This window comes from Stomoxys calcitrans, chromosome 4 (assembly GCF_963082655.1).
Source record: "Stomoxys calcitrans chromosome 4, idStoCalc2.1, whole genome shotgun sequence".
Taxonomy (NCBI): domain Eukaryota; kingdom Metazoa; phylum Arthropoda; class Insecta; order Diptera; family Muscidae; genus Stomoxys; species Stomoxys calcitrans.
This window is the reverse complement of record NC_081555.1, coordinates 183,654,320-183,673,491: the sequence shown is the minus strand read 5'-3', so window position 1 is coordinate 183,673,491 and position 19,172 is coordinate 183,654,320. Positions and strand designations below refer to the sequence as shown.

The following is a 19,172-nucleotide window of genomic DNA, read 5'->3' as shown; positions in this document are numbered from 1 at the left end:
AAATAAATCGATCTCGTGATTTTTACTTCTAATTTTCGTTTGAAAAATACGAGGGGGAAAATTAACTCAAGTATCGATACTATAATGTGGAATGTTTCGTACATCAATAGTTTGCCAGCTCTAATAAACGACCATGTCATTGAAGATGTTGACAACTATTCCTATCTTGGCAGCCAAATTGCAAAGAACAGAGGACCAGAAGCAGACATCCGCGAAAGTATCGACAAGCTCAGCAAAGTTTGGAGATGCAGTGACATATAAGTCATATAAGAAATGTAGAGTGAAATCTTTTTTATTATATGGCTTTACAACTTGGAGTTTGACACAAGGGACTACCTGCAAAGCCAAGTTTTTATAAATCGCTGACAACAAACAAATACTTGGAATTTTCTGTCCAACCCATATTCGTCTGTCAATGTAGAAATCCAGAAGAGAAAATAGACTAGGTTGGGTCATATATTACGCCGACCGCGCGATGATATAGCGATAAATGTCATTGACTGGAACCCTCAATGACAGCGAAGGTGGAGACCCTAGGAATACATGAATCCGCTGTACCAGGAGAGAGTTGGAATCAACTCATATATTGTGGAATCAAGCCAAGGCTTTGGCCAACGATAGAGTTAGATGCAGGGAGCTTGTTAGCGACCTATGTTTACACTGAATATTTTACTATTAATTTTAAATTAGATATTCAACCAATATCCGTGCATATTTTAGGAGCCATAGAGGTTAGTAAATACGTGTGCAAAGGTCTTAAAATTTAAAATCGGTGGATACATTTATATGGGAGCTATATCTAAATCTGAACCGATTTCAATAAAATGTATCAGTGAGTAGAAAAGTCATTAGAGAAACCTTCGTGCTTCATTCCGTGAGGACAGGTTATCAAATCAAAAAAATAGTGCAGAATTAGTTAAAATTTGGGTGAAAATATGTATAGGGGTGCTATATCTAAATTCAACCTGATTCCGATTTAACTTCGTGTATGTAAAAGGCATAAAAAAACTTTCGAGGCGAATTTTGTATAATCGGTTAACTAATTATAAAATTATTGCAAATTATTATCGAAATCGGACGCAAATTAGATATAGCTTCCATCTATATGAGAGCTAAATAAATCTAAATCTGAACCGATTTCCATCAAAATCGGCACACATAATAGAAATCATAAAAGAAGACATTGTGAAAAATTTTGAGAAAATCTATTAAGAAATTCGCGTGACACATATATATGGGAGGTATACATAAATCTGAACCGATTGCTATGAAATTCAACAGCAGTCCCCGAAATGTCGTGAGAATCGGTTACCAAATGACCACATTACTACAATATTAGAAAAAATCGGATGAACATATATGTAGGAGCTATATCCAAATCTGAACCGATTTCTTCAAAAATCAATAGGCTTTGTCTCTAGACAAAAAAAAAAGAGGTCTGCACTAAATTCGACAATGGGTGAAAATTGCGACCTGTTCTTTGTACACAAATTAACATAGACAGGCAGACGGACGGACGGATAGGCAGACAGATGGATAAACAGAGATTAGAAAGTGATTCTTAGTTGATCGGTGTGGAAATTAACAGATCGGTATGCTTATTAACGGATTTATCTCACATTAGTGGTGTAGGAAATAAAAATATTAAAAACTTCCAACCTTTTTTTGAATAAGTTTATCTCCGAACAGTTTGAAAGTCCGTGCTCAGAAACGTAGTACGAAACAATTTTTAAGCATTTTAAAATTTGTTAGTATTATAAACTATAATCAATCTTGGCCAAATGGCCCATTTGCAACTGCCAACGACTGACATCAATAAGAAGTATCTATGAAAAATTTCATGTATATAGTCCCGTTGAACGGACAGACGAATACGGATAAACAGACTTGAAATGTGCAGATGATTGAGAATATACATACATATATACTTTGTAAGGTCACAGATATATATTTCGAGTCGGAGTCGAGCGATTTACCCGCAGTCGGAGTCAAGTCAAAATTGCTCCACTTCGCGGCCCTGCTGCTAACTGACAAAATGTTCAACCTTGTTTGCTGAATTCTTTTTTCATAAGTATTTTCGCAATAATTTCGATGTAAAGATTAACCATCAATATATGTATACAACGTTTGTATCCTCCACCACCAACATGATCGATGAGCCGCTCCAACGGTGATACGAGCCGCATAGTGGTAAATGTAATTGCGTTAAAAAATTTATAATCTTTTGAAATTGGTTTTTTTGCAATATTTATATTTCGCTGTGCTACAAAATGAATGACGAATTTTGTAAGCTCCCAAAGGATGATAGAGGGTATAGTAATAAAGTTCAATTATGAAGTAGTCTTCCATTTGTTTATTCGTTTCTTTTCTTTTTATTTTTGCACTACTTGTTTAGATTACATAAAAAAGTCGAACTCTCGTTGGAAATCCCTTATTAAAATGGTCAAGCCAAAGTAAAGGAGGGATGCCGGACTCTTTCACTTTTAACGAATGTTTACTTATTCCGTTGCCGTATATTTTCTCTAGGCCCATTCCATGTTGCCTAGAGTACATAAAAAATTATGTACCGGCTGTGCAATTGGGGATATCCGTCCTGACCAAGCTCCAAATGAATGAGAAATGCTGAGTGATTATTCAACAAATCAAAAAAGAAAAAAAAAAACAAAACGAATACTGAAATATGCAAATGATGACTTGGTTTTTATACATCTAATATGTAAATTTTCCTTTAAAAAATGTTTATCCATTGTCCAAAAGTATGGAGATTTTCAATAAATATTGATTTGTTGATGTAGATTACATTCTCTAAGTAATCTTTTGCCAAGCACATGGAGTGGACCAAGGGGCGGGCTCGGCGAAAATTCATTTGGGCAAGTTTTAAAGAGCAAATGTTCGTTTGCTTGTCCTAAAGCCGTCGAGTCTTGGAACATATTGAGGAAGTCATTGAACAATGTCCGCCCTCCTCCCCTATATAAGAGGTGGATGAGAGCAGTCCTTAGTTTCGCATTACCAACCCGCGTCAGTTTGGTTTTTTTTCGTAATCGAATGGAAACAAAAGTTTCGCCATCGTCAATAAGTTCTCGTAGCATCCCAATCGTTTTGCTGGATCTCAATACCATTAATTTTGATTAACATTTCAATTCAAATACTAATTTTATTGTTGTTGGTGTCATTAGAGTGTTCCATGCAAAATATTGAGCTTGTTCGCCACCCAGAACCCAGAACACTGACTATCCGTCTGTGCAAGTAAACCGAGCGACGACAGTAGCAATGTGGGAAGACAGATACGAGAACAGGTGGATAGGTGGCATATGTATAATGGGACGTAGAGCTTCATTTAATGATCTGATTAGGTTGATGATCCAATGCGACAGCACCATTAACAGCAGCAACGGAACTAGGAGACAGCAACTTGATGACAGCACAGTAAGCAGGGCATGAGCCATTAGATTGATACACGGCAAATGTTTTTCTATTCATGATGTTTGTACGTCGAACAAATTAATATCTCCAGACAACGTCAGAAATGGCTTTCATTACTGGGAGTTTTTCTATGCTAAGGTAGTGGGGGGGGGGGGGGGGGGGGGATGCCTCTGCTCGTGTTTACTCTGCCAGTGTTTCAATACAGGTGGTCGTTGTATGTGCGCTGTACTGTATTCCATCAAAACATAGCAATTGAATAGAAACCCAAGAAGATGAAGACATTATAAGGGAACAGGGCCACGTTATTCATAACACCTGTGTCTACAAAGCCGCAAGCTCTGTCAAGGCATTGCATTGCGTTGAAATGGAAATGTGCTTTTGAAGTGGAAATACATTCTTTGATACCCACCATCAAAGAGACCACACTTTCTGCCAGCGCAAGCTGGCAGTTATCAAAGTTATGTCACCATCGAAAGACATTCCAAAAAAGAGTATTTTTGAAAGTGATTCAAATATCGATAGAATAAATTAAAAGTGATGGGTAAAAAAAATGATGTGAGTAGATGTGTGACACGTATTGGTTTTTTGTTTTATTTGATCAACGGATGATATTCTAGTCTATTTTCTATGAAACACTCAAATATTTCGGATAGGGAAGTGAAGATTTATTCAACATTCAACCTGCAATAAAAATGAAAATTGTATGGAAATTTTAATATGAAATTTTTTGAAATTTTAAGTTTTTGAGCCAAAATGAAATAGAGTATGCTTAGTGAATTTAACATTCAACAATGATTTAGTGTAGAATCCAATCGAAATACGTAGATTAACCACAAAAGCAAATTTGCCCATCAACATTCCATTAAGGAACATGAGAAAACTTCTCACATATCATTGAGTGCTGTCCGATTCCAGTTTAAGCTAAATGGTAAAGGACTTCCTCTTTATAGCCGAGTCCGAACGGCGAGCTGCAGTCCAACACCTCTTTGAGGAGAGGTTTTTACATGGCATACTACCTCACAAATGTCGCCAGCATTAGTAGCGGATAACCGCCCTTGAAAATTTTTTCTGATGATCTCGCCAGGATTGGAACACAGCCATCCAGCGTCTTAGGTCGACAAACTAACCTATGCGCTACGATTGCCTCCATGGAATAACCACCACAATGAATATGCGGACGCACTGTGCTGTTATTGTTGTACTCATATTTTCATGTGGAGGTGGCGATACTCGTCAAGCTCAAGACAGATCGCCGCAGGGACAGTGTGGCCATTGGTTATTTAAATGGGCCAATATCTCATATCGAGCATCGTAGGCAATCATTATTTGAGCAAGACTACCACAGGCATGGTCTTACTCGGTCTATAAGCTGATATAGATCCCATAAAAACCGACCTCCCGATTTAAATCTTGAGCCTCCAGATTTATCCGATTTACCTGAAAATTTTCACAATGACTTATGCTTCACTCATAGAAAAGAGTTTGCTGATAACAGCAAACACTGTCTGCTGAATATTAGTAGTTAAGTTTGCTGTTATTGCTGCTGTTGTTTACTGCAAATGACTGCTGCTTAATTATGACGTTGATGTTAGAAAAAAAAAAATAAAATACAAATATAAATGTGCGTCTCAGTGGATGTTTATAATTACCACGGAATGTATACTTTCCATAATTTTTTTCTTTGAATTTAGATACAAAAGGCAATGCCAGTCATGTGCACATTAGTAGAGCAATAACAAAAAATGCGAGCGAGCTCAGCCTTCTTCTTTTTAGTAATGTTTCACAAATTAAAATCATCTCTTCCAACAATTTTCCTAAAAAAAATCTAAAAAATTCCTAAAGTAATCAAAACCAATAACAGGCGAATATAAAAAATAGCATAAAATTTTTTACAGCAGATTTGTACTTAAAACAGCAGATTTTGTTTGCTGATTTAGCTGACCGAAATGTTTGCTAATACAACAGCCCTATGTCTGCTCAAACAGCAGTAATGTCAAGTTTCCCATTTAAGGTATTAGGCCCATAAAATTCTCATTTATTACTCGATTTCGCCCAAATTTGACCCAATGGCCATGACGTTTGTAACCAATATGGTCCACATCGAAATATTGTAACATATCGAAGTAAACCGATCTCCTGCTTTTACTGCTTGAGCTGCTATAGGGCGCAATACTTATCCGATTTGGCTGCAATTTTGCACAATGGTCTCAATCGGTCCTAATCCTAACTTGACAAATGCGATTCATAGTGGACGGTACATAAGATTCGGTCGGGCCGAACTTAGCACGCTTTTACTTGGTTCTTCAAAGTTTGATTGTCAGCAAGTGTAGAACGTTGTCCTCCCTACGGTTCTGTAAAATGTATTGTTTTTTTTTTCATATGAGAAAGAAAATGCCATATGTTTTCGTTTTTTTAGCATGCCTGCTTAATGATGTCCTTAGCACTCTCCTGGTAAACATTTGAAACATTTCGTACTCAGTTAGAAGTATAAAAATTCATCTTTTGGAAATAAGAGTGTTTTTTTTTCAATATTCACATAATTTCAGGTCGATGATTGGGTAAACGTAGTTCGTTGCACTCAATACCGATCTTGCCTATATTTTTCCACCTTCAAGCATTTACCTTCAATAATTTCGAAATATTCCTTCTTGATTGTTAACCTACAAATATTCTCTAGCAGCTAAAATGCAAGAGTTGTACAATTTGACGCAAAGTTTATTTTTTTAAGGTCTTTGGAATTTGCAACGCAACGTATTGCTGCAATGTGTAATACACTCCAAAACCCTTCTTCTGAATCAATAGCTAATTGTTCTAGATAAACTAATTTTCGTGAAAGGCTAAGTCCAATTTTACTAATACAATTTGTTCAATATTGTAACAAATACAACTAAGTAAAAATTGTACAGCTTGGTTAGTAAATACAAAACTGTTTGCATTGGACCACTTTTTGGGGTTCTCTCCAAAACATAGAAATTATCACCATAAACTTTACAAATCGTTTTCCTTATGTGCTACAAAACTTTCTGGTACTGCATTGATTCATTTCATGTACGAGTACTTGGAGATTTTGAAATTCACTTGAAAACATTTAACAAGCATTTATAAGCAAGCAGAGAAAGATAGAGAGGGGGATAGAGTGGGGGATAGTTGCACACTGTATGTGTGTGGCTGTATGAATGTGTTCTTATATGCTGACTACAGTAAGTCTATGTATGGATTAAAGCCCTTTGTGGTTTTTCTTAAGCTCCTTGGCTAGCGTAGAAGTACCTGTAATTTTTAACAGCTACAACTTCTCCTTCTGTTGGTGGTGGGGTGTCTAAGCCAACAACAAATCAAGTCTACAGGCCACTGATGCGGTTATCACTGCAATTACTTGTGAGTTCTCTAATTAAACATTTCTTCCTAAAGACGAAGTGGAAAATATCTCGTTTTTTGCCTTAAGCCAAAATGCCGGTGCCCCAGTGCTACTGGGAGCCCGGAGAGAAAATTGCTGTGGCACTAACAAAGACATGAATGAGGGCCATACTTTGGAAGGCAGTTCAAAGTCATTCACAAACAGAGTCTCACGCTCAAAAGGTGCTCACACTCAGTCATGCCGACAAATTTTGTTAAATTGCAAGTGTTGCAGCAACACACGGCCAGTCCTCAGTGACTTACCCCAGAGTGGGGGATACTGTGTGCAGTATAAACTCTACATGATTTGTTTTCATGAATTCTTCTCTCGCAAAGTCTGAAATTGAGGCCGAAAGTTGTTTTGGTGGAGGCCTTATTTTATGGCAAACAATTGGCTAGAGGGGAAAATTAAAATATCCACATTGTCAATGGCAAAATTTGGCCCTTATTAAAATGAAAATAAAATATGTCGAATGGTGGCTGTTGATATTCTAACTTGGTCCAAAGTTCACAACTGAAGCCATTTGTTTATCTTTAGTCATTGACTATTTTAAAGTTATAGTTGTCAACTTTCAGTATTAGCTTGCGTTTATGCTTCACCTTTCACTTTGATCGCGTTCGATGATATAGATCAGTAATTACAGTACACGGTCTAGTTCCAGTTATAGAACCACCTTTCTAGTTGTCCAACTATACTTATCTCAAACATTGTTTCAAATGGCGTATGGGATTAACGAAAGCTGGCTTTTGGTTGACAATATAAGACAATCTAGCCATTTCCGTGTGTCTGTCACTCTGTTTGTCTATTGTAATCACGATATAGATGTTAAAAGCCCAAAAGTTTTGCCCGGTTGAACTTTGGATATCCAGCTTCTCGGATATATATGCTAACCAAATTGCGTCAAAATCCGATGGAAAATGCAGTATGTATGCACCCATAGAAATTATTCGAAAATACAGTCCAATCAGAATCAAACTCGGCAAAGACTTTTTACCCAATTTCAGCAAAATCGGTTAATAAAAGGGTCTTATATACCTTAAAACGGGATATTTTTATTCGCAATTTTTATTCGACTCCCACTCCGGGAAGATTGCTCGATTCCGACTCCAAGCCCTTAATTTTTTTACCAATTTAATTTATTTTTTAATTTAGCAATTGAAAAAAATCTTTTTATTTCCTAAGACAATAGGCTTAATCACAAACAAGTAAGAGCGTGCTAAGTTCGGCCGGGCCGAATCTTATATATCCTTCACCATGGATCGCATTTGTCGAGTTATATGCGCTGTATCTCTCTTTAGTGCAAAATTTCAGTCAAATCGGAAGAGAATTGCGTCCTCTAGAAGCTCAAAAAGTCAAGACCCAAGATCGGTTTATATGGCAGCTATATCAAAACATGGACCGATTTCAACCATACTTTGCGCAGTTGTTGGAAGTGATACCAAAACACCACGTGCAAAATTTCAGTCAAATCGGCTCAAGAAAAAGAAGAAAACATTTTTCTTTAAGACAAAATTTGTATGAAATTTTTTCTTAAGAGCAGCACTGAATTATTTGATCTGAGGCATTTGTACTTTTACGGGAAGTGCGCGACGTTGAGAACATTGGCGATTCAATTTATAATGGGCCGGGCGGATTTTTCTTCGATGGGGTCCTTGAGATTGTCCTCCTGGAGAGGAACCTTTGGCCTGGGGGCGTCTCGCACTTTTTGGGTCCCTCTGTTTGCACGGATGGGTCCAACCTGGATGGGGGCCCCGGGGTAGGAGAATTTGTTGAATTCCCAGAAATTAAGGAGCTACGTAGGCTTAACTTTAATCGTCCCCTATATAAATAATCCCCGGTTTTGATTTTTTTGAGCCCCTAGAAGCTTTAATTTTCATCTGATTTGACTTAATTTGGCACAGGTTTCTGTTCTGGCTTCCACCATTCTTGCCAAATATGCTTCGAATCGGTATAAAAACTGATGTTAGCCTTAATTTTCATCCGATGTAACTGAAAGTTGGCACAAGGCCAATGGGGCTATGACTTTCAACATTCATGCTAGGTATGATACGAATCGGGGTATAAAATGATATAGCCCTCATATAAGCCGATCCCCGGATTTGGCTTTTTGAGCCGACGAAGCATCAGTTTTTATCCGATTTGACTGAAGTTTGGTACATGTGGACACTTTTTTTCTTCTTTTAAATCCCTTTATTTTATTTATATTTAGTTAAAGTTTAAGAGTAAAGTACAATAAAATGTTTGATATCAATAGAAAAGTAAAACAGTAATCAATGTAAACTAATGGAATGGCGTTCGGTTTTAACTCGCGTCTTTACGTCGTCACGGCTGCGGATAGACTGATTTCTGTGTGCTTCGCTTACTCGTCTTTGTGTTTACCAAAGCCAAACACACATACATTCAAACTTTTCCCACAATTCGGCCATCCTGCGGGGAATTCGTCTCGAATTCTTCATCTTCGCCCTCAAAATCGCACCACCTCTTCATGTATTCTGCACAAGTTGTAGTTTTCATCGGTCCCTCACCAGAACCACGTTTGAAAACATCGTAGGTATCATTTGGCTTTACCCTCATCACTTCGTAGGGTCCCAAATATTTCGGTTTCAGCTTAAGGCCTGGACCAAATTGCGTGCGCTTTATAGCAATTAAGTCACCCTTTTGGTATTTAGTGGCCTTACGTCGTCGTAGATTGTAATACAATCTGTTTTCCTGTTGGACTTTTAAAATTTGCTCTTTCGCAGCTTGTCTGTAAAAGTTTCTTTCTTCAACGAAATTCGAATTCAGCTCATCCTCAATCATCTTCAGAATTTCAGATTGTTCGGGAGTCCTCATCTTTACTCCAAACATTAGTTCAAAAGGTGTAGTGCTAATACTTCTGGAAATTGTCGAATTTATGACTTGCTGTACTTTTGCAACGTGTCGATACCACTTTGCAGGGTCATCCATACTCAACTTTGACAAAACGGCTATAATCGTCGAGTTCAATCTCTCAATTTGCCCGTTGGCTCGTGGCAAGCCCGTCGTTATCAGGAAATGTCTGATGTTCTCCGTCTCACAATACAGTTTGAAGTCCTCTGAGGTAAAAGCAGTTCCTCTGTCCGAAATTATTTGATGGGGATTTCCAAATAGAACACTTTGCGACTTCAGCTTAGATAAAACTTCGTTCGTCGATGTTGTCTTTGTTGGGTACAACCAACAGAACTTTGTGAAGGCGTCTATCACGGCAAAAATATGTTTATACTGTTTGCTAGTTGATTCCAATGGTCCTAGATGATCAATGTGGTAGGTATGCAATGGTTGAAACTCTTTCGGTAATGGGTGGAGTTCGCCCTCCTGTTTTCCTTTTTTCCGGTTAGCCATTATGCATGGAATACAATTCTGCAAATGATATTTGACCTTCTCTTCTAATTTGGGTATATAATACTCCCTTCTTATAATCTCTTTGACTTTGTCTTTGGCAAAATGCCCTTTCTCATGAACAGCTCGTATTACTTCCCTCTGCATTCCCTTAGGAATCACCATTACCTCATAGTCATCAACATACCTGCACAAAATATTTCCTTTCATGAAATAGTTATCATGAACGTCTTTTTCTTGAAGAATGCTTATAATTGCCAATAACTCATCGTCTTGTTGTTGAGCTTTCTCCAATCTGGTTAGTAAACTATCCTCCACTATCGTCATTATTGGAAATCGGCTTAATGAATCGACATGTTTCATCCTTACACCAGGTCTATGCTCCACTTCATAGTCGAATTCTTGCAGTAGCAACACCCATCTGGCAACTCGTGTACATAAATCTTTTTTCTCCATCGTCTTGGTGAATGCATTGCAGTCGGATACTATTTTAAAATGAATTCCAAGTAAGTATACTCTGAACTTCTTCAGTGCCTCCACAACTGCGAGTATCTCTAACTCGTAACTGGAATATTTTCTTTCGGCGTCCGTCGTCTTCCTGCTCATGTAGTATACTGGATGCCAACCGTCGTCATCTGGAGATCGTTGCAATAAGATTGCGCCATACCCGTCCATCGATGCATCCGTATGAACTTCTGTTTCGTATCGTTGATTAAAAATATTTAATACGGGTCCTTCTGACAAAATCTTTCTCAAAGCGTTAAACGTAGCAATCTGTTCGTGACCCATCTCGAATAATCTTCCTGCCTTCGTTAAGTCGCTCAAAGGTTTAGCCAATATTGAAAAATCTGGAATGAATTTCCTAAAATAACTAGCAAGCCCTAGGAAACTCTGTAACCCTTTAACGTCTTTCGGCATTGGGAATTTCAATATAGCGGCGACCTTGCTGTTCGATGGAAATATCTGCTTATTCTCGATTACGTGGCCAAGAAATTCCACGCGTCTGACTAAAAATTGGCTTTTCTTCAAGTTTAGGTCAAGTCCATAATCCTTGCAAACTTGTATTACCTCCTTCAGATTTCGCAGGGCCTCGTCTTCGTCTTTCGATGGAATAATAACGTCGTCGACGTAAGGAAGTGCAACACCTCTTCGTGTCAAATCACGAAAAATTGTGTTAATAAACCTCTGGAACACAGCAGGTGAGTTTGACAAACCAAATGGCACCTTACAAAACTGGTATTGCCCGTTGTGAGTAACAAATGAGGTGTACTTACGGCTTGCTTCGGCTACACTCACGTGGAAGAATCCGTTCTTTAAGTCAATTGTGCTGAACACCGTAGCCTCTTGCAGTCGGTCTAGCTGATCTTCGATGAGTGGTAGGGGGTATCGGTCTTTAACTATGATCTTATTCATGCGTCTAAAATCAACGCATAGTCTATACGAACCATCCTTCTTCCTAACCATCACCACTGGACTGCTATATTCAGACACAGATTCCTCAATGATGCCATCAGCCAACCACTTGTCCACTTGCTCATCCACTGCTTCCCTTTCATCATTGGTAATCTACGAGGTCTGGAAAATATGTTAGTGTCTTCGCTCAGGATGATATTCATTTCGACATTCGTAGTTTTGTTCTTCTCAGGTCTGTAATTATCAATGAGCTTCATAACTTCGCGTTTTGCACCATCACTTGCCATTAAATTCACGTCTACTTGACTCTCTGGCTCGTCAGCTGTTCTTATGAGCATAATGTTGTGCTGCTGGGAGGTAACGTCGTCTTTGATCTTTTCGAACTTTAAACTATTCGCCGTAATTTCAACACGAACATCGGAGCAGAAATCCTTTCCTAGCACCACGTCGATATCCATAGAATTTGCTGGAACTACGTGGAATGTCAATTGGTAGTCCTCCTCGTCGATTTCAACTTGATGCGTGAAGTTTCCCAGCGGCTTTATTCGGTTGTTGAGAGTCCTTTCACCAAATCCAACCAAATAAAAATCAGATTTCTTAAGAGTTGGTCTTCTTAGATCATTGTAAACTTTATCGCTGACAACATTATACCTGCTGCCTGTATCGAAGATCGCCATGTATTGTAAATCAGAAAATTTAACAACTTTCTTCATTATGTCATCAGGAACTAAACGTCGCATATTGGCTCTTTCATTTTTGCGCGGACATTGTTTTGATATGTGGCCAAACTCATTACATCCAAAACACTTGGTCCCTTTATCTTTATCGCTGCAATTTCGGGACGTGTGCCCTTTTTCGCCACAGTTGTAACACAACTCCTTTTTCTCGGCCTTGTTTGTTGTCTTATCCGGTTGTTTCGTCTTATCAGGTTGTTTCGTCTTGTCAGGTTGTTTTTGGTTAAAATTAAACCTTGGTTTAATCTTTTCCTGCATCGTCTCGTAGCATGTTAATTTCTCCTTAAACTCTTTAAGATTTCTGGCACCATACAGCATCGCCTTATTTGTTGCTAAATCATTTATGCCGTCGATTACGTATTGTATTAAAGCGTCGTCTTCTATGTTGCCTCGAGAAGCTAGCTCTTTCATCTTTAAAAGATATTCCAGGTAATTTTCGCCTTTTTGGATTCGTCGTTCGGACAATTGTTTATGAAGCTGTGCGCTGTTTGTCGTCGACTGGAATTCTTCTACCAATTTGCTTTTAAGGGTACTCCAAGATGTTATACCACGTTCGCTTGATATAAACAATTTCGCAAGCCCTTTCAATGAGCGTTTAGCAAACACAAATTTCTGGAGGTCATTCCATCCCATAACAAAAGCAGTTTCGTCGAATTCATCCAACCATGCGCCAATGGGTAAGTCATCAGTTCCATCAAAAGGTCGAATGGAGTCTTCAATATCTCGGAAATTTAAAGTAAATCTGGGAACGTCATTGTATTGATGCGTCTGACACGATGAAACCTCTCTATTTACACCACTAGGCAGTTCGCAATTCATTGTTTGCTGTACGTGAACACTTTCAGCTTTGAGACACTGTTCGCGAACCAAATCGCCTGCAAGCAACAGCTTGTCATTATGTGAACCACCACCAATTGATTCTCTAACACTTGCTTGGCTATCTGCTCTCATTATTGTGCGGTCGTCTTCGTTGCTTTCGCCGTCGTCGTCGTCGCCTTCATCATCGTCTTCGTCGTCATCAACAGCAGCAGCTAACATTGCACCCTTTCGCAGATTATTAAAGATGTGTAAACACAAATCACCATCGATGTAGTCGATACCCAAAGCGTTACATATCGACACCAGGTCAGCTTGACACAAATTTGCCTTTATGTACGTTGCTTTGTTTGCATACATTTCGCTGTCTACATCGTAGTCGAAGCCGTCGAACAAGCGTAGTCGTTTTCGGTTGTCACGATCTCCTTCTCTTCCAAAAATGAATTTATGCATCGCAACCACCACCGTACGCTTGGCAGTTCTTAAACGATTGTCAACCGCCGTAAAATCCCCTAAACATGCCATGGTTCTCTTTTATTTATTATGAGTATTCTTCCTACACAAGTGTGTGTGTGCGTCTTTGTTATAGTTTTATTTTCTTATATTCACAAGAACTGTCCGCTGCACACAAACACATAAACGTGCACTCAATTCAAATCAGATATTGTATCAAATGTCTAAGGTGTCTTGACAATGTCTTACACACAATCACACTCTTCTCCTCAACTTGCCTCTACACACACAACGTTGGGATGTCGGCGTTCTCATATACACTTCTGAAAATTAACCGTCGTTTTGTGTATGGTTGCGAGAGTCCGTCTCTCTCTCACTAACACATACACTCGTCGTCTGTTGTTATTTAAACCACCTCCGTATTTTCAAATTCAACCGTCGTTTTGCGTGATTGTGTGAGAGTGTGTGCGTTGCAGAATTAAAGAAGTTGTACACCTGTGATTCCGTGCTTGGACATTCGTGGATAGAAACTATTCTGCTTTTTTCTTCTCTTTTGATGTGCTTGATGCAGACAATAAATATACTTCCTCGTCGAGTCTTTTCCTTTCTTTTTCTTTCTTTTCTAACCGTTCAGGCTGATTGTCGCCTTTCCACATTAACCATTGAATTACTCCGTTCGTCTCGACCGAGTCGCGTCGCGAGGTTTCTTCTTTCACTGCGGCTTTTATTGGCCGATCGTCGTTTTAGTTCACTGAGTCGACTCTATTTCGGTTGAGCCCCCAATTTGTGGACACTTTTTTTCTTCTTTTAAATCCCTTTATTTTATTTATATTTAGTTAAAGTTTAAGAGTAAAGTACAATAAAATGTTTGATATCAATAGAAAAGTAAAACAGTAATCAATGTAAACTAATGGAATGGCGTTCGGTTTTAACTCGCGTCTTTACGTCGTCACGGCTGCGGATAGACTGATTTCTGTGTGCTTCGCTTACTCGTCTTTGTGTTTACCAAAGCCAAACACACATACATTCAAACTTTTCCCACATACATGAAGTATACTTATGCCTTCCAACACATACGCCAAATCCCAACCAGATAGGTTCATAAATATATATAGTCCCAAATAAACCAATCTCCAGATTTGATTCTTAGGAGCCTTAGATTTTCGCTTGTTTGGCTAAAATTTGCTACGTGAAATACACTTGTGTCCTCAATAACCACAACGAATCCTACCCTCATAGGTTCATAAATAGATATAGGCCCCTTAAAAACCCAAACCCCGATATGACTTTTTGTGACCATAGAAGCCTCATATGATTGTTTAACAAAGGCACAACTTTAGCAGAGTCTATGATGGTGGGTATCCCTAAAAAATCACACTTTACAAATACTGGTACACTTGCATTTGAAGAAGCGAGATTAGCACCTAGTGTATGCATTTTTTATACCCTCCACCATGGGATGGGGGTATACTAACTTCGTCATACCGTTTGTAACACATTAAAATATTGGTCTAAGACCCCTTAAAGTATTTATATTCTTAATCGCTATGACATTTTAGGTTGATCTAGCCATGTTTGTCCGCCGTCAGTGGCAAGCACTTTCGAAGGTGTAAAGCTAGGCGCTTTTGCACAAATACGTCCCATTAGTGTAGGTCAGTTGGGATTGTAAATGGGCCATATCGGTTCATATTAGGATATAGCCCCCATATAAACCGGTCTCGGATGTTGACTTCTTGAGCCTCTATTGGTCGCAATTCATCGGCCCAAATCCTGATGTAGCTGCCATATAAACCGATCTTCCGATTATACTTCTTGAGCATCTAGAGGGCGTAATTCTTATCCGATTTAGCTGAAGTTTTGTCCAAGAATGGTTTGAATCGGTTTAAAACCTGATATAGCGCCCATATAAACAAATCTTCCGATTTTACTTCTTGAGCCCGTATACGGCGCAATTCCTATCCGATTTCACTGAAGTTTTGTTCGAGTATGGTTCCAATCGGTTTAAAACCTGATATAGCTCCCATATAAACAGATCTTCCGATTTTACTTCTTGAGCCCGTGTTAAAATCTTGCACAATGGTATCGACTATGGTCTCCAACATAAAAGCCAAGTATGGCGCGAATCGGAACTTGACAAATGCTATCCATGGTGGAGGTATATAAGATTCGGTCCCGTCGAACTTTCTATCCACGTTCTATCCACAAACACCTTGCTCCACGATATGCGTTTTGCAAAAGATTTGGCTGGTTAATAAATTTTTGCAAAATATACCCGATCTACATTCATAATTACTCGTATTCTTCCGTAGTTGCCTTTAGGTTATATTTCTAAGGTTGCAATCACTTTGCTCTTCTTGGATTTCCTCTTGTTCATTTTTGAAGCATATCGAGACAGCAGAATGCCACCCAAGTGTTGCCACCGAAAGTTGCAAGCATCCTAAAATTCAATTTATGCCAAAGACGTCAATTTTGCTGTGCGTGCCGGAAGTTTGAGGATAGGCGGTGGGGGGATTTCCATATTCACCTTTATACTTGATTGAAATGTGAATTTGATAATTTTGCAGGTATTAAAGGCTTTGGAGGCCTCATTATGACAGGCCTCATCATTTGGAGCGCTGCGGCGAATGAAGGCGTGCAGATGACAATCATTTCTACATACTTCCATGCATCTGTAACTAGAAAAGCCTTCATTATTAAACATTCATATGAGGCTTCGAACATTCATTCGAACACATGTACGCCTGAGCCTGTGTATGTGCCTGTGACTGTGTCTGTGCATGTGCACCTACAGGGAGAACAATGTGTGTGTTTGATCGCACGGACAGACCCCTAGGGAAGGATTGAATTAGTACCGAAAAGGTTTTCACTAATTGCTTTCACATTTAGGCAATTTGGCAGGCGAGCTACTTTTTTTCCCAATCATATTCTTGGGTGGAGCTTGGTTAGGTCACGAAATGTGGGGGGTGGTGGTGCCTTAATTCCGTTCTTCCTGCCATGCATGCGTTCTTCGAATATTTGTATTATGAATATGCTGGTGGCTGATGGTTGATGGTCTTAATTTCAATGTTTATATTCTCATCCGGTTTCGGCCGACTCTTGCCATGCCATGGCTGCTAACTGTTGGCTGGCGGAAGCACTCACCGCACTGCTGTGGGTGGATGGCTGGAACTCAAATGCCAGGCTGGCAGCCAACAATGGGACGGTGTTATAACTTTTAATCCTAATCTAAAATAGATTTTTTTGGTACGCAAAACACTCATCTTCTTCATTTTATTTGGAGTTAAAAAGTTGCACATTTTTGAAATCTCTTGAAAATGAGTTCACCTTTTTCCGTTTCCGTTTGCTCTTTGTTTCGTTTCAGTTATGACGGACGCCGTAACAGACAGTTGGTTGTATTACGTGTTAGTGGGCCTGATGTTGATACCTGTTTATATGTTTTGTACCCTCTTGAAGTTCTTCGGTTGGAAATTGTTTGTTAACAATTAATCTGTCTCGCCCGTTCGCTCACTCACTCTCTCTCTGTCTTTCACACTCGGCCTCATTCTCTATCTCCATTTCCCTATTCGAGTTCGTCGCAAACACACACATACGCCGACTGCAACTCAGCCACATACAAAGGACCATTTTGATGCGAAGTTCTACTGCTGCTATTGTTGCTGCTGTGGCCGCTGCAGAGAAGGAAGGACATTTATCCGCACACAAAGTAAGTTTAATTAATTTTCTCGTTTAATTAGTACTTCAAAGCACAATCGGATATGGGTTGATGATGTTACACACAAAGTCGGTCAGGGAGACACTTATGCCATGGCTGTGGCCCACACACCGAGTTGGTGCGTTGTGGGACACGAGGACCACACCAGAATAGCCTAAATAAATATTTTTGTGTCTATTTGCCTGCCTCAAATATTAAGTTGGATACTTGAGTATGTTGGAAATAATTTGATGTAGTCCAATTATTTGCAATTTACTAAAGTTTTCCCATCGATACAGGTGTACACAACAATTGTTGTATGTATTTTAACTGGATCTGCTACACAACACACAACTTTTAATGTGGACATTCTCAGATTGAACAAGTTCGTGAAAAATTTCATCAAAGTTTATATTCATAGAAAATGCTGTTGAATTTGAGGGACCTCAAATGATTCGATTTGAAGTACCTCATTTTTATTGCCGAGTCTGAACGTCTTGCCAAAGAGCGACACCTTGTAGTAGAGAAGTTTTACGCGGTTAAGTCACAAATGTCCCTAGCATTAGGAGGTGAAAACCACCGCTGAATAATTTTTTCTTACGTCTAGCAGGGATTTGAACACAGGCCTTCAGCGTCCAAGGTGGACATGCTAACCTCTGCGCTACGGCTGCATAAATTTGTATGAAGGTGAAATTTGTAATTCATGGCATACTCTTGGACTAATTTTTATAACCACCACCAAAGAATGAGGTATACCCCCATTTCGTCGTTTCGTTTACAATATCTCAACATTAGGTCGAAGATCCTATATACAATCTTAAACGTCATTATATATTAATTGACGTCATTATATATTAATTGAATCCGTTAATTGGCCATGTCCGTCCGTCCACTTGTCGTCTTTCGAAAGCATGCTATCTTGAACGAGTACAGCTAGGCGCTTGAAATTTCGCACAAATACACTTTATTGGCGTAGATCGGTTGGGCTACATCGGCCCATTTTTAGATATAGCTGTCTTATAAACCGATTTTCAGAATTGATTTCTTGAGCCTATTGAGGGCGCCGTTCTCATCCGTTTTAACTACAATTTCGCACTGTGAATATATTATGACTTCCAAGATCCATAGCAAGTGAGGAACGATTCAGTCCATAACATTATATGTCCCAAATAAGCCGATTTTTCGATTTGGAATCTTGATCTCTTAGAGGGCGCAATTTTCATTTTTATGATCTTCTACACCCAACATGAAGATGAAGTTAATTTTAACTAGCATAGATATAAATTCATTCACCTAGCAGCACTCTGTTGCGGGCTTAGCAGAACTATGCTAATAATCTAACAGAAAAGATTTGAATATAAAATCAAGGAAAATAAACAAAAATAGGGCTCTATTAGTGGATACACCACATCCCTTTTAGTTTTCTGTTTATTCTAACTTTAACCCTAAATGCCAAATACCTTAAATACTGTGGTCTTTTTGGGTATTCTGCTTTTTGATTTAGATTGTAGGGATCGAGAGCTTCCTTCACTATAAGTGGGTACCCCGTAGTCCTTCCAGTTTTAGCATTCTTCGGTTTGGGCTTTTTAGTGTTTTACAATAGGTCTGTCCGTTATGCATTTTTTTACACACATAATTGTTTACAAAATTGCAACACACACATTATTGTTGTTGTTTTTTTCAATTTTTTTTCTTGATTTTATTTTCAGATTGTTTCTGTAAGATTGTTAGCATAGCTTTGCTAAGCTCGTAATAGGGCTCTGCTTAGTGAATGGGTTTGTGTCTCTGCTAGTTAAAGTTAACTTTATCTGTATGGACATAAATCTATCATACGAGGATGATCCCAATCGGTTCATAACCTGATAAAGCTAACATATAAACCCTTCTTCCA

General features: G+C 38.8%; 1 protein-coding gene across 1 annotated transcript in view; it reads left to right on the top strand.

Annotated features, from left to right (window-relative positions):
• The window catches only part of LOC131997229 (uncharacterized), a 35,107-nt gene extending 18,021 nt beyond the window's left edge, over positions 1 to 17,086 (top strand). The window contains exon 2 of the mRNA XM_059367840.1: positions 16,952 to 17,086. Coding sequence (XP_059223823.1) covers positions 16,954 to 17,076 — 123 coding nt within the window. The 5' untranslated portion in view covers positions 16,952 to 16,953 and the 3' untranslated portion in view covers positions 17,077 to 17,086. The remainder of the gene's footprint in view (positions 1 to 16,951) is intronic.
• The last annotated feature ends 2,086 nt before the right edge of the window (positions 17,087 to 19,172 follow it).